Source organism: Glycine max, chromosome 3 (assembly GCF_000004515.6).
Source record: "Glycine max cultivar Williams 82 chromosome 3, Glycine_max_v4.0, whole genome shotgun sequence".
Classification (NCBI taxonomy): Eukaryota; Viridiplantae; Streptophyta; class Magnoliopsida; order Fabales; family Fabaceae; genus Glycine; species Glycine max.
The window spans coordinates 3,047,936-3,061,408 of record NC_016090.4 but is presented as its reverse complement, the minus strand read 5'-3'; the positions used below and the strand labels follow the sequence as shown (position 1 = coordinate 3,061,408).

Sequence of the window (13,473 nt, the reverse complement as noted above, 5' to 3'; positions counted from 1 at the left end):
TTTCTTAAATGTAAAAAAGCAATTGAATATAATTAAAGATACATTATAGATTTTTGTAAGAAGCAAAATGAAATGCTATTCATTGCATAGATTTATCTAAATATAAAAAATATAGTTTGGATACATTGTATTTATCTTTCTATTTTTTGGCTATCATTTGTCTTTTTCACTCTTTTTCTTGCACTAAACAAATGATAACTGGGATTAGGTGCGACTGCATTCATTTACAAGCATGTCACTGTCCGGGGGTAGGAGAGGAACAAAAAACAGTTGAGAATACCATCATATAATTAATTAATGTTGAGAATACCATAGTTAGAGAGAAAACTGCCAGGAAATTTGAGTAAAAGTAAAAAAAAAAAAATGATAGAAAATTAGTAGAAAATATTTACACCAAGCAACAAAAAAATAAAGACATTTTCACGGAAAATGTCATCATCACTATGAGAGAAAATCCAGAGAATGCAACAAACTAAGAAACGAATCCCTAAAGCTAAACTATACAGCTCTATGATTTACCATTTACTCTATCTAGATTTATTACTGTGATAACTATTAGACATTCACTATACAAGGTAGTTTGTTACTAAGGTCATATAAAAATGATCAAATGTGTAGTTGTGTGTGCAGACAAGTTTTTACCTACGCAGAGCAATTCACATATACAAAGGGTATATAACAATTTAAAAACTGTTTTAGAGATTCATCTGAGGCCCTTTATTGTATAACTTTCCCTAAACATTGAATGGCAATTTGAAGTCATAGAGCAGCTTTAAGCATCAACATCAGGGCCTGGATATGCTGGTAAACTCATTATACGCTTGTCTAAGACAGGACCTCCAACGGTAAAATGATAGAGGCTCTGGAATGTTGACCCTTTTAACCCAAGCAACTGATGAACTGCAAAAAGAACACAAACTAATCCATCCTTAATTTTTTTTTTAAAAGGAATATCTTTACAAGAAAGACATAGTGAGAAACATGGTAGTGTATATGGTAGTGTATAATAGTATAATTGTTGGGGTGTGACCTGTGAGTTTTAATTTAAACAAGAGGTGTGACATTTCTCCCTACTCTCACTCTCCACATCCCACAATTTTTCTCATTCCACTGAAAGTGAGCAGGCAGAGACAACCAAACCCTGTTTTCAAATGGTTTTTCTCTCATCTATAACCAATTGTGAGCAAAAAACAGATGCCAGATAAAGTAGGAATCTGGTTCTCCATCTAAAACGTACAATCATTACTCTTTAGCAATTAGAAAATCCTTTAATTGTTCAATAATTCAATTCAATTGTTATATAAAGTGAGAAGTCAGGACCCTAGAATTTGGTTCTGCATCTGAAAGCTTTTATCAGGATAACATGCATTTCTGGTGAAATACATATCATGCTACCAACTAAAGTGTCAAAAAGGCAAAGCCAAGAAAAAACCAGATACTCGAAGCAATATCATTTTCCTGCAATAGAAGACTGATAACATGGCAAGGACTTGGAGCAAAAAAAAAATATTTACCAAAAATAACTGCCACCGGACAAATGTTCTCAAAGCAATGGTGAAAACAAAGAATCATACCGGGGTTATCAAAGAAACAACCAATTCCAGTTGCTGAGATTCCAATAGCATGTGCTTCAAGGTACAGCACCTGTCCAAGAACTCCAGTCTCCCAAAATAAACGTGGATACATCCAGACATTCTTCTCGCGCAAAGTAGGTTCCATACGGGCCAACATACCAAGGCTGAAGCAACCATCACTTGCAATGTCCTGCAAGTACGAGTTACATTAGAAAGGTTATATACAATATTCATTGAGTATCAGTTCAGATTCTAGTCAGAAATAAGAATGATATTATTAGCAATGAGAATGATGGTATGATGTCATTTTACATTAGAGCTATTAATAGATACAATAAATCAAACCCTAAATCATTTCTGTCCCTCAAAATCACTCTAGCTCTAGGGATAATAAAGCAAGGAAATAACTTAATACCTTTCATACCCTAAAACTCAAACTCCAAACTATGATGCTAATAGGAATAAACAACAGTCTATCAACTTATTCAATCATAGGGACAAGACTACCAGACAGTAGTATGTGTGAATTGTGAAACAGATAAATATATTACTAAATACTAATCCAGTAAACTGCATTTCAATGACTGTGTTTCACAATCTAACTAGAACACTATTTGATCAGTACAACATAATTCACACTTCAAGAAAATCCAGAAAGCAATGCAAAAATGTAAACGGCACATAGGCAATCACCAATCACTACATACCTGGTGGCATGAAAGCTGCTTGGAAAGTTGCCGGCAATCCAATCTAAGTAGTTCATACAAAGGAAGATCATCAGGGCAGCCCTCAGGTTTGGTCCACAAAAAGTCAGGAAGCATAGCTTTCTTCAATTTATCAAAATGATCTTCATTCCTGACTAGAAAATACAATCCTTGGGGCAACCCCACCACTCTATGCACAAACAAAGCAGCATGAACCTCAGCATCCCATGGAAGTGCTCGGAATGGCAATGCCAGCTCCCTCCCTTGCCTCCCTCCACCCTGGCAACCTGAAGGAAGACAATGCAACAGAATCTGATAAAAGGCATCTCTCTCAATTTCAGTAACTCCATCCATATCAACAGCACTCCTACGCTTCCTAACAACTTCCCTCACAGTCAATCCCTTATACGCACTCTCCCCACAAACACCACTCCTCTGCAATGGCTCAACCAAGAATCTTTCCCCCAATGTCAAAGGCTTCTTCACAGCCTCAGCAGTCCTATAAATAACTTCCCAACACACATGCTCTTTGCTAAGGGAATTAGGCTTCCCTTTCCAGTCCAACTTATCAAATCCCAATATAGCTTCACTTAACTCCTTCCAATTCACATCAAACCCACCAACCCCACTTGGATAAACCAGCATCACACAATCAGGATGCTCAAACTCAATCTCTGGAATCTTCCCTCTAACAGCACGAGACGGAATCTCAAACTCAGGGAAAACATGAAGCCCCATGAGACTCTTCAACTCCTCACACCCTAGAGAGTCCAGAACCTTCACATCCCAACCAAGACCCGCAGCAGCCATGGCAACCGCACCAATGGCGTGACCAACATCATGGTTACAGTACCTGAATTGAATAAGCCATCAACTTCACCCCTAAAACTATGTAAGTAATTCCTCAAGTATAAAATATTCATCACTTCAGTCCCTGATTCAATGTATTTTCAGTAAAATAAAATGACAAATTTGAAGAATTTTTAATATTTAAGTGACAACTTAACATGATTTCTAAAGTCGTGTTTGTTTCAGGCTATCACAAATTATTCCCACGAAAATGAAATCGGGAGCATCAAATTCCCATGTTCAGTACAAGTTTTGAAAAAATACATTTCTAGCTAATTTTACATTTTCAGTATATAGGCATTAAACTCCAAATCTATTCTCATTTGCTTTACTTCTTATTCCCGTGGTAAAAGTTAGTATATCTTATATTCCCATGAAAATAAAAGTTAGTTCCAACAATAATTACTTACCCCCATTTCATTCTTTCACATTTCTCTACTTTTATTATCTAATTTTTTTAATTAAAAGAATTTCTATTTATTTTCTGAAATTACTAAATGTAAACTAGATATGTTCGAACTAATAATATTCCTAAAAAGACGTGAGTTCATTCGATTCCCATTGCCGATTTAAGCACCTTGTTCATAGATAATCTATAAGGAACTCTAAGCCCTCTTTGAGCTTTAGGCCTGCTCTGACCCTAATGAACCCCCTAGTGAGCCACGGGACGAACTCAACTCACCTAAACTTTCTTGTATATAAGAAAAAACCCTATTTCACACAAAAAAAAAAACTAATAGCATTCCTAGAATGCAATACTATATCTTGAAATAAGACCACCTAGACCCTAGTATTTATAAGACAACTTAATACATGAGAGAGGAGTTTAAGGATGAAATTGATAATTTTACTGGTACCTGAAGGCACGTTCCCCGTACTTCCAAGCCTCGCGCCAGAAAACAGAGGACAACCCAACAAGGAACGAATTGGGAGGAAAAAACTTGGGGAAAAACCCAGATGGGATTTCAGCTCTGAGCTCCAAAGAATGCTCCTTTGGGGCATAATGAGCGACAAAAGCGGAATCGGACACACCGGGTATGGGTGGTGCAACGACGTAGGCCTCGGTGGGGTGCAGGTTGCCGCTGCTGGGATTAACCCTAAGGGACCAGGTGGAGAAGCCCGTGGATTTCCACGCGGAGAGGGAGAGGGAGTCGAAGAGGAGCTGGGAGAGGGTGGATTTGGAAACGGGGGGGTGCGGAGAGGGGAGGGAGAGGAAGAGGGAGTGGTAAAGGGGTGTTAGGGTTAGGGTTTGTGGGTTTGGTTCTGAATGGAGAAGAGGGAGGAGAGGGGAAGAGAGATACCTGCGGAATGGGTTGGGCTGGTTGGCCCAGTCGAGGTTGTGGGGCCCGCGGGCGTAGTTGGTGAAGCTGTGCTTGGTTTGGTTGTGGTATTTGAGCACGTGGGACAATTTGTGTTCGTGTTCGTCGAGGTTGTTGTTTTGAGATGAAGATGATGATGTGGAAGGAGAGGGTGAAGATGATGAAGAGAAGGAGGCCATGGCTTGGGATTGGAATGAAGGGGGAGTGAATGAGGGAATGAGGGGGGGTGCAGGGAGGAAATGGAGGAGGAGTGGTGATGGTGGTAGGGTGGTGGTGGTGGTGAGGTTGCGGAGAGGAAGAAGAGATGATGACATCTTTTTTAAAAGGAAGTGTGGAACTAGATTCTAGAGTTTCTGGTTCTTGGGTATGCCTTGCTTCTTTTGAAATTAAGAAACTGAAAAAATAAATTAAATAAATGGATGCTTATCAATATCAATATTATAGTGGGGAAAAAAATTGTGACCATAAGAAAATAATAAATTTTATTTTCACCGTTTTTTTAATTTCTTAAAAGCATAAAATAAGTCTATAATAATATATTTAACTATATAATTATTAATTTTTTTAATTATAATTAAAAATTAATTGAATATTTTAATTATTAAACAGTTCCATAAAATTTTTAATTATTTTAAAAAAATTAATTGAATCTTTCAATTATTCAAAAATTCAATCAAATTCTGTAATTATTTTTAAAAAATTCAATTAAATTTTTTAATTAGAATCACCCATTATTCAAAAAATTCAATAAAAGATTACATATTTCATTAAAAAATTCTGTAAAATATGGACTTGTCGCGTGAACCATAAAATGATGGGTACTAGTCGTACTGGAGACGTCAGAGTCTACTCTAATATCATGTTAAATTTCATCTTAAAATCAATTAGCAACAAGTAAAATTGTCCAATAGATATATCAATTGCATTGAAAGGATTGAGACAATCATATAAAACTTGAATATTTTCCAGTTAGGAATTATGATCCTGGGACCAGATTTTGCTAGCCCTCGCCATCAAGCCCATGGTACACACAAACTCATTCTATTTTAATTGTTTCGTTCTTTTTTTTCTTTGCATATGATTTAGATGAAGATTGCAAGATTGTTTCCAGGATTAGGCAAAGATCGTCGTGGACATGGATTCAAGCATCTCGATCTCCAGCAGGTATACACATATTATAAAACCTTTCTAATATTACCAACGTGGGTGTTACACTAATTAATCATGCGTTTATTCTAAATCAAGAACCTTTCTTTCTTTCATAGAACAAGAATGTTTGTAACTCAATTACGTTCCAAGATTATGAATCCCCTTCTTTCAATTTCACCGATTAATTAATTTTGTAAATTCTTGAAAAAAGATTTGCACTAATTGCTAAGGGATCTCTGGGTCGAATTTCTGTATGATTAATTTGGGTTTGTGTTGTTATAATTGCAGTGTGAGAAATTTAAGGAATTTGGAGCACCTGAGTTTCATCATGACTGCGCGAAGGAACTCGAAATTCATAGTGAGTTCAAAGTCTGCTAGGTGGCCCTATTCGTAACACTGTGAAAGGTAAGTGTGCATATAGACCCACATGAAGGTGCAATTAATTAAGGATGTTGGATCAAGAACGTAGATCAGTTAGGAAGAAAACACATTTTCTTGGATTAATCTATTTTGTTCATAAGGGTCTTAAGTTTGAGTATAAATAAATTATTTTGGCTGCTCATAATATATTTTCATATAAGTTATTTAGGACCGAGGGGAAAATTGTAGGTTTTGCACTTATGCTTAGTTTAATACATGTGCAATTTTGCTTTTCAAATTTATTTGTAGTTTCCTATAAGCTCAACTTGGTTGAAATAGTGTATTTCACCTTTTCTTTCTTGTATTTTAGATAATTTGATCCGTTTGGAATTTGAGTCCAATTTCCTTACTTAGTTAAATAGTGAATTAAGGGAACATCTAAAGAATTCAATCATACTCATGGGCTCATGGGTTTGTCCTTCAGCCGAAATTGGATTTTTATTTTACCAAGATTTATTATTATTTATAAAGAGAAGGAATTTTTTCACATTTTTTTCCTATAAAATATCAATTGATCAGTAATTATACTGAAATTCAAATTAAAGTATGAGTTAGATGTATGGAAATGGATCTCTCCATTTCCTTTTCTTTTTCTGTTTTTTTTTTTTTTTGAGAGAACAAATGTCGCTCTCTATAGTGTAGGTATCATCTTAATTTTTTTAGAGTTTATGAAATGGAGGAAAAAAGAAATGGAGAGATGTATTTCCTGTATTAGATGTTGGAATTTTTGCTAATAACGTCATGATGTTTTTTCTTTCATTTTTTAAATTTTATGTGTATCTGAACATTTTAAGGAAATGATATACGTATCCGTACTCTCTTCAATCTTAATTTACATAAGGATATAATTACTGATCAGTTTGTTTTTTTACAAATTATAAAAATGTTTACTTCCTTTGACTACGAGCAATGTTTTTTAGATATCTTATATTTTTAAACACTCTCTGATACTGTAGACCTTACACCCTTTTCAATTAAGCAGCCATAGCCAGATTATAATGCATCAAACTACCAAAACATAGGGGAAGGGGTGATACACACTAGTTCAACAAAGTGGCTTAAAGCTTCTACAAAACTACAAACATAGGGGAGGAGGTGATACACATGCATTAGAACACAAGAGCAAAACTGTTTATACATCATGCATATTGTGGTCAAGAAGATAGTATATATCTGAGCAGCCAAAATAATAAATTTATGTTGAAATGAGCAAAATGGATCATACTCAAAAATGGTGTTCTTCTCCTAATTGTTGATCAATGAGCTTGATCCAACGACTAGGAGGACCCTTTGATTTAAGTAGTAGTTGTTGTTGGTGTAGGTGGTGTTTCAATATATGTAATACATATCCAAACCCTTTCCAACCCGAAGGAACACTGACCTAACCACATGCACACCCCTTTGTAGCAGCACACTCCATCTGAACCCACCACAATAGTTTCTATATATGTGATGCATTCTTGCATGCAAAACTGCTCCTTTTGGACCCACTTTGGCCATCCTCATAACCCTAGCGAAATCTACCGTCGTAGGACCATGATTCTACTATGAATTTCGTGTTCCATCCTGCAGCCATGGCTGATAGCAACTCTGGTACCCCCAATTCCTTTAATTTCTCACACTGCAAAAACAACAATCAAAGGCCAAGAATATCAATTCATCATATTGAAATTCAACCGGAAGATATATCCATCCATTTGGTATGTGTTTAATTACTACAGAATCTTTAAGTTTATAATTTATCAATTACTTTATTGCATGCATAACCAAATTTACATACATCATATACAGCCAAAGTTGTAACTGTGCCAAACAAATTACGTATATGCAAATCAAGGGATAAAGAACAAGAAAAGAAAATGAAGCAGCTAAAGAAAGAAAGTTACACATTATTATGTGATTGATGCTTCTCTCGAATTAAAGGGTCCTTACTGATTTAACAGTGTTCATGTAGGCTTTCAATGCTAATTCTAGACACCAAACGAGATTCATGGTGTGTGACTGTGTGTGAGTGAGTCTCTTTCTTTTTGTTTCTTTCTCTCTAGCTGTACACAGTTATATATCTTCACTTTCTGAGTTTTTTTGGATATCGTGTGAGGGTGATTAATAGAGGTAGTGAGGGGTACACTTTGACGTACGGGATAGAGTTAGGAATATATATATATATATATATATATATATATATATATATATATATATATATATATATAGTAGGCAGCTTGATTTCTCAATATGCAACTTAAAAAAAAAAAAATTCAGTCGCGTCTGTCATTGTGACCCATAAGGAAATATTTATCGAGGAATAAGAAAAGAGCTTCCGTACAAACTTGATCATGCAAAGAAAAGGGTATGTTCTTTCTCTACTCCTTATCTATGCCTATAAGTTCGAACTTGAATTGATTTGAGAGTGGGAATTCTTGTAGGTGACATTTCCATCGTCATGGTGCTCCAAGACTAACATAAAAGGATTACATTTTTTTCATGAAGATTGTAAGAGACACTTGATTGTCACATCTAAGTTTGAAATAAAAAAACTTTAATTTTAAAAAATATTACATTCAATATTAAATAATGTTCATATATTTCTCTGGTGAATAATGTATTACTCATCACATTAATTATTTTCCTTTATTATTTTTTTAAAGTTGTAGTGGTGTAATGATTTAGGAAGTTATTAAATAATTTTAGTTATAAAAAAATTAAATTCATTTGTCTGAATTATCATTCATTAGAACGATATATTGAGGTAAATAATGTAAAGGTGGCCTTTTTAAAGTATGTTTGTTCAAACCAGCTACTCTCTCTATTAATCTTCCTTTAATATACATGTTATCAATTTTAAAATATGTACTACTTATGATTTATAATAGTTCAGAGTTGGAGAGAAAACAAGACATGGTGCCTTTGTTTCTCCCTCATAGAATGTAGCTTAAGAAGCTAACATTATACTAAAAATATGTTTTGTATAATAGTAAATTGGTCTATAACTGAACTAAACATACAATTTTGACTTAAATAATTTTTTATTGTCATAAAATACATCATCTTGATTTTACTACTTAAATTAATATTGTTTCTATTTTAGTACCCCATACTTTTCATATTTTAATACTCACTTTTATTGAAAGATTCATAAATGATTTATAATTAATGATGTGATACTTTATCCTTATTAAATGATATGTAATTGATGATATGATACTTTATTAACTTGTTACGACATCATTTAACGAAATTTTACTTATCATATATACTAAAATATATCTAACATAAAAATGTAAAATTCAAAAATAAAAGGGAATCATAATTTAAGTAATAAAATCAAAATTCCGGTAGTAAAATGCTAGTTAAGCCTATGATTTTGTTATACCTTCAAATGTGCATAATGTGGACCGCAAATGTAATTGTTGGCATGATTGAAATCCGAATGAAACCACTTTTGAGATTAGAATAATAAAATACTATTGGTTTATTGGTATGTTTGAGTTCACATTCATTGTAAGGTGGCGCGCGTACTCATGCTAATTGAACATACGAACCTAAAAGATAGGTTTTTTATCTATTGGAAAAAGTCATTTAGACCACTCAAACATATATTGCATAAGAAGATGAAGAGTAGGCTTTAATATCTCTTTATTGTGCAGCCCTCTGTTTTTTCATTCCATAAGAAAATCAACACAGTTGAAAATTATAGATTGGATTTAATCCTTTACTATTAGATTGACTACACCAACAATATTTGAAGTTAAATAGTAATAAGTTAGTAATAAATTACAAGTGTAAATAGTGTAATGAACTGTTTCGAGCACAGACGCACAGTTTAATCTAAAACTAAGTAAGAAAAATGTTGATTTGAAACTAAAAAACTAATTTTTTTAGAATACAATTCAGTTCAAAAAAAAATTTTAGAATACAATTCAGTTCAAAAAAAATAGTTTAGCTTGATTCATAGAGCAATTTGATTCGAACTTTTATAACTTTTTTTCAATTCAGTTTGGTTCGAACAAATTATTGTTTAGTTCTGCTTAATTCTCACACAATTCAATTCACTTTTTTTGTCCGTCCCTATTCTAGCCGCGTACATGAACATGAACATTTCAAGTGAACTTTATCTTACATAAACACCCCTATAACATATCAACAACCATTGTGCTTAGGCTATATATCATACAATACAAGGTAAATTTAACGGGAAAGTTTTTTTTTCATCAGAACACTAGCGTAAAATATTTATTAATTTTATTAATGATTAAATTTTAATCATCAGGATCATTTTTTCAAACATATTTTTTTATTTATAAAATTTGAGCTTGAAATCTTACTTAAAGTTTAAGGAAATCGAATTTAACTCATTATCATTCATACTTATGACTTCTTGATATTTAATGGAAAAATTAAATATTTGATATCATCTCCGAGATTTATTTTTTAATTGTCATGGATAGATTTTCTTAAATGTAAAAAAGCAATTGAATATAATTAAAGATACATTATAGATTTTTGTAAGAAGCAAAATGAAATGCTATTAATATAGAGATGGACTGGAGTACAAGATGGAGTGGAGTACAAAGACCATATATTATAACTCATTCATTCGATAGATTTATTTAAATATAAAAAAATATAGTTTGGATACATTGTATTTATCTTTCTATTTTTTGTCTTTTTCACTCTATTTTTCTTGCACTAAACAAATGATAACTGGGGTGAGAGGGGAGGATGGACAATAAGTTCGATCTTTCTTTTCTCATACCACCATATAATTAATTATGTTGAGAATACCATAGTTAGAGAGAGAATTGCCAGGAAATTTGAGTAAAAGTAAAGAAAAATCATAGAAAATTAGAAGAAAATATTTACACCAAGCAACAAAAAAATAAAGACATTTTCACGATAAATATCATCACTGTGAGAGAAAATTGAGAGAATGCAACAAATTAGCAATATGTTGTCTGAACAAACTAAGAAACGAATCCCTAGAGCTAAACTATACAACTCAATGATCTACCATTTACTCTATCCAGATTTATTACTATGATAACTATTAGACATTCACTATACAAGGTAGTTTGTTACTAAGGTCATAAAAAAATGATCAAATGTGTAGTTGTGTGTGCAGACAACAAGTTTTTACCTACGTAGAGGAATTCACATTTACAAAGGGTATACGGGTCCGTTTGGATGCAGTCCAAAAGATCTTTTACCATCTTATCTACTAGAAAAAGATCTTTTTTATTTTTTAAGAATGTGTGATTATTAAATTTTTTTTAGCTTTTATAAAAATAAAAGCTTTAAGCAAATCTTTTTTTGAAGCTCAGATTTCCTGCTTGTGAAATTTTCTTTTCGGGAATCTATCCCCAAAATAATGCTTGGACAATTATGTCCTCAAAAAATTTCAAAATGACAAAACATGTCCTCCTCATTTTCTAAACCCTCAAAATTTATCTCTCTTGTTCCTCACAATGTGTTGTGCCTTCCTCAAAATTTCTCTCTCGTACTTTCGATCATCCTTCGTCATTCTTTCCGATCATCCTTCGTCATCTTCCGATCATCCTTCGTCATCTCTTCTTCTTCCTTTGTTAGCATCACATGTTAACCAATTCTTCATTAATTTCTTTTTCTTCTCATTAAATTTTGAATTGTTATAGATTAGGGTTATGCATTTGTTTGTTTCATTAAGCTTGTGAAATATCTCTCAATCAAGTTCCTATGAAAAGAAAGAAAGCAGAATGGTGTGATAAAAATACTGAGATTATGTTGAAAGTGTGCATAAAAGAGGTGAATGCTGGAAATAAACCTCACAACCACTTCACTAAGCTTGGTTGGGCAAATACTGCAGAAAAGTTCAATAAGGCAACAAATTTGAGATATAAATATAAACAATTTAAAAATAGGTGGGATTCAACATACAATTTTGACTTAAATAATTTTTTATTGTCATAAAATACATCATCTTGATTTTACTACTTAAATTAATATTGTTTCTATTTTAGTACCCCATACTTTTTATATTTTAATACTCACTTTTATTGAAAGATTCATAAATGATTAATAATTAATTATGTGATACTTTATCCTTATTAAATGATATGTAATTGATGATATGATACTTTATTAATTTGTTACGACATCATTTAACTAAATTTTACTTATCATATATACTAAAATATATCTAACATAAAAATGTAAAATACAAAAATAAAAGGGAATTATAATTTAAGTAATAAAATCAAAATGAAATATTTTTCCGATAGTAAAATGCTAGTTAAGCCTATAATTTTGTTATGCCTTCAAATGTGCATAATGTGGACCGCAAATCTAATTGTTGGCATGATTGAAATCCGAATGAAACCACTTTTGAGATTAGAATAATAAAATACTATTGGTTTATTGGTATGTTTGAGTTCACATTCATTGTAAGGTGGTGCACGAACTCATGCTAATTGAACATACGAACCTAAAAGATAGGTTTTTTATCTATTGGAAAAAGTCATTTTGGCCACTCAAACATATATTGCACAAGAAGATGAAGAGTAAGCTTTAATATCTCTTTATTGTGCAGCCCTTTGTTTTTTCATTCCATAAGAAAATCAAGACAACTGAAAATTAGATTGGATTTAATCCTTTACTATTAGATTGACTACACCAACAATATTTGAAGTTAAATAGTAACAAGTTAGTAACAAATCACAAGTGTAAATAGTGTAATGAACTATTTCGAGTAAAGACGCATAGTTTAATCTAAAACTAAGTAAGAAAAATGTTGATTTGAAACTGAAAAACTAATTTTTTTAGAATACAATTCAGTTTAAAAAAAATAGTTTAGCTCGATTCATAGAGCAATTTGATTCGAACTTTTATAACTTTTTTTTAATTTAGTTTGGTCCAAAGGATTTGTTTTTCAGTTCGACTTAATTCTCACACAATTCAATATTTATAAAATTTGAGCTTGAAATCTTAGTTAATGTTTAAGAAAATCGAATTTAACTCATTATCATTTATACTTATGACTTCCTGATATTTAATGGAAAAATTAAATATAAGATATCATCTCCGAGATTTATTTTTGAATTGACATGGATAGATTTTCTTAAATATAAAAAAGAAATTGAATATAATTAAAGATACATTATAGATTTTTTGTAAGAAGTAAAATGAAATGCTATTAATATAGAGATGGAGTGGAGTGGAGTGCAAGATGGAATGGAGTACAAAATGGATTGTTTATATATTTTTATGATGAATAATGTATTATTGATCACATTAATTATTTTCCTTTATTTTTAAAAAATTGTAGTGGTGTAATGCTTTAGGAAGTTATTAAATAATTTTAGTTATAAAAAAAATTAAATTCATTTGTCCGAATTATCATTCATTAGAACGATATATTGAGATAAATAATAATATGATGACGGCATTTTTAAAGTACTTTTGTTCAAACTAGCTACTCTCTCTAAT

The 13,473-nt window shown here is 32.1% G+C and overlaps 2 protein-coding genes across 3 annotated transcripts; both read right to left on the bottom strand.

The window, feature by feature from the left end:
* Positions 1-417: 417 nt before the first annotated feature.
* Positions 418-4,823, bottom strand: LOC100791269 (uncharacterized). 2 transcript variants are annotated; one of them, XM_003521911.4, is made up of 4 exons: positions 3,985-4,823; positions 2,282-3,131; positions 1,575-1,764; positions 418-900 (listed from the first exon to the last, which is right to left on the bottom strand). In XM_003521911.4, exons 1-4 carry the CDS (start codon positions 4,758-4,760, stop codon positions 773-775), a joined length of 1,944 nt encoding a protein of 647 aa, XP_003521959.2. In that variant the 5' UTR covers positions 4,761-4,823; the 3' UTR covers positions 418-772. The 2 variants fall into 2 exon arrangements, with proteins under 2 accessions (XP_003521959.2, XP_040870407.1); XM_041014473.1 differs by having other exon boundaries at positions 418-918; positions 3,985-4,819.
* Positions 4,824-5,892: 1,069 nt separating this feature from the next.
* LOC106798130 (uncharacterized) lies at positions 5,893-8,007 on the bottom strand. Its single transcript, XM_041014318.1, has 3 exons — positions 7,948-8,007; positions 7,551-7,636; positions 5,893-7,525 (listed from the first exon to the last, which is right to left on the bottom strand). The coding sequence occupies exons 1-3, from the start codon at positions 8,005-8,007 to the stop codon at positions 7,345-7,347; spliced, it is 327 nt and encodes a 108-aa protein (XP_040870252.1). The 3' UTR covers positions 5,893-7,344.
* Between the last annotated feature and the right edge of the window lie 5,466 nt (positions 8,008-13,473).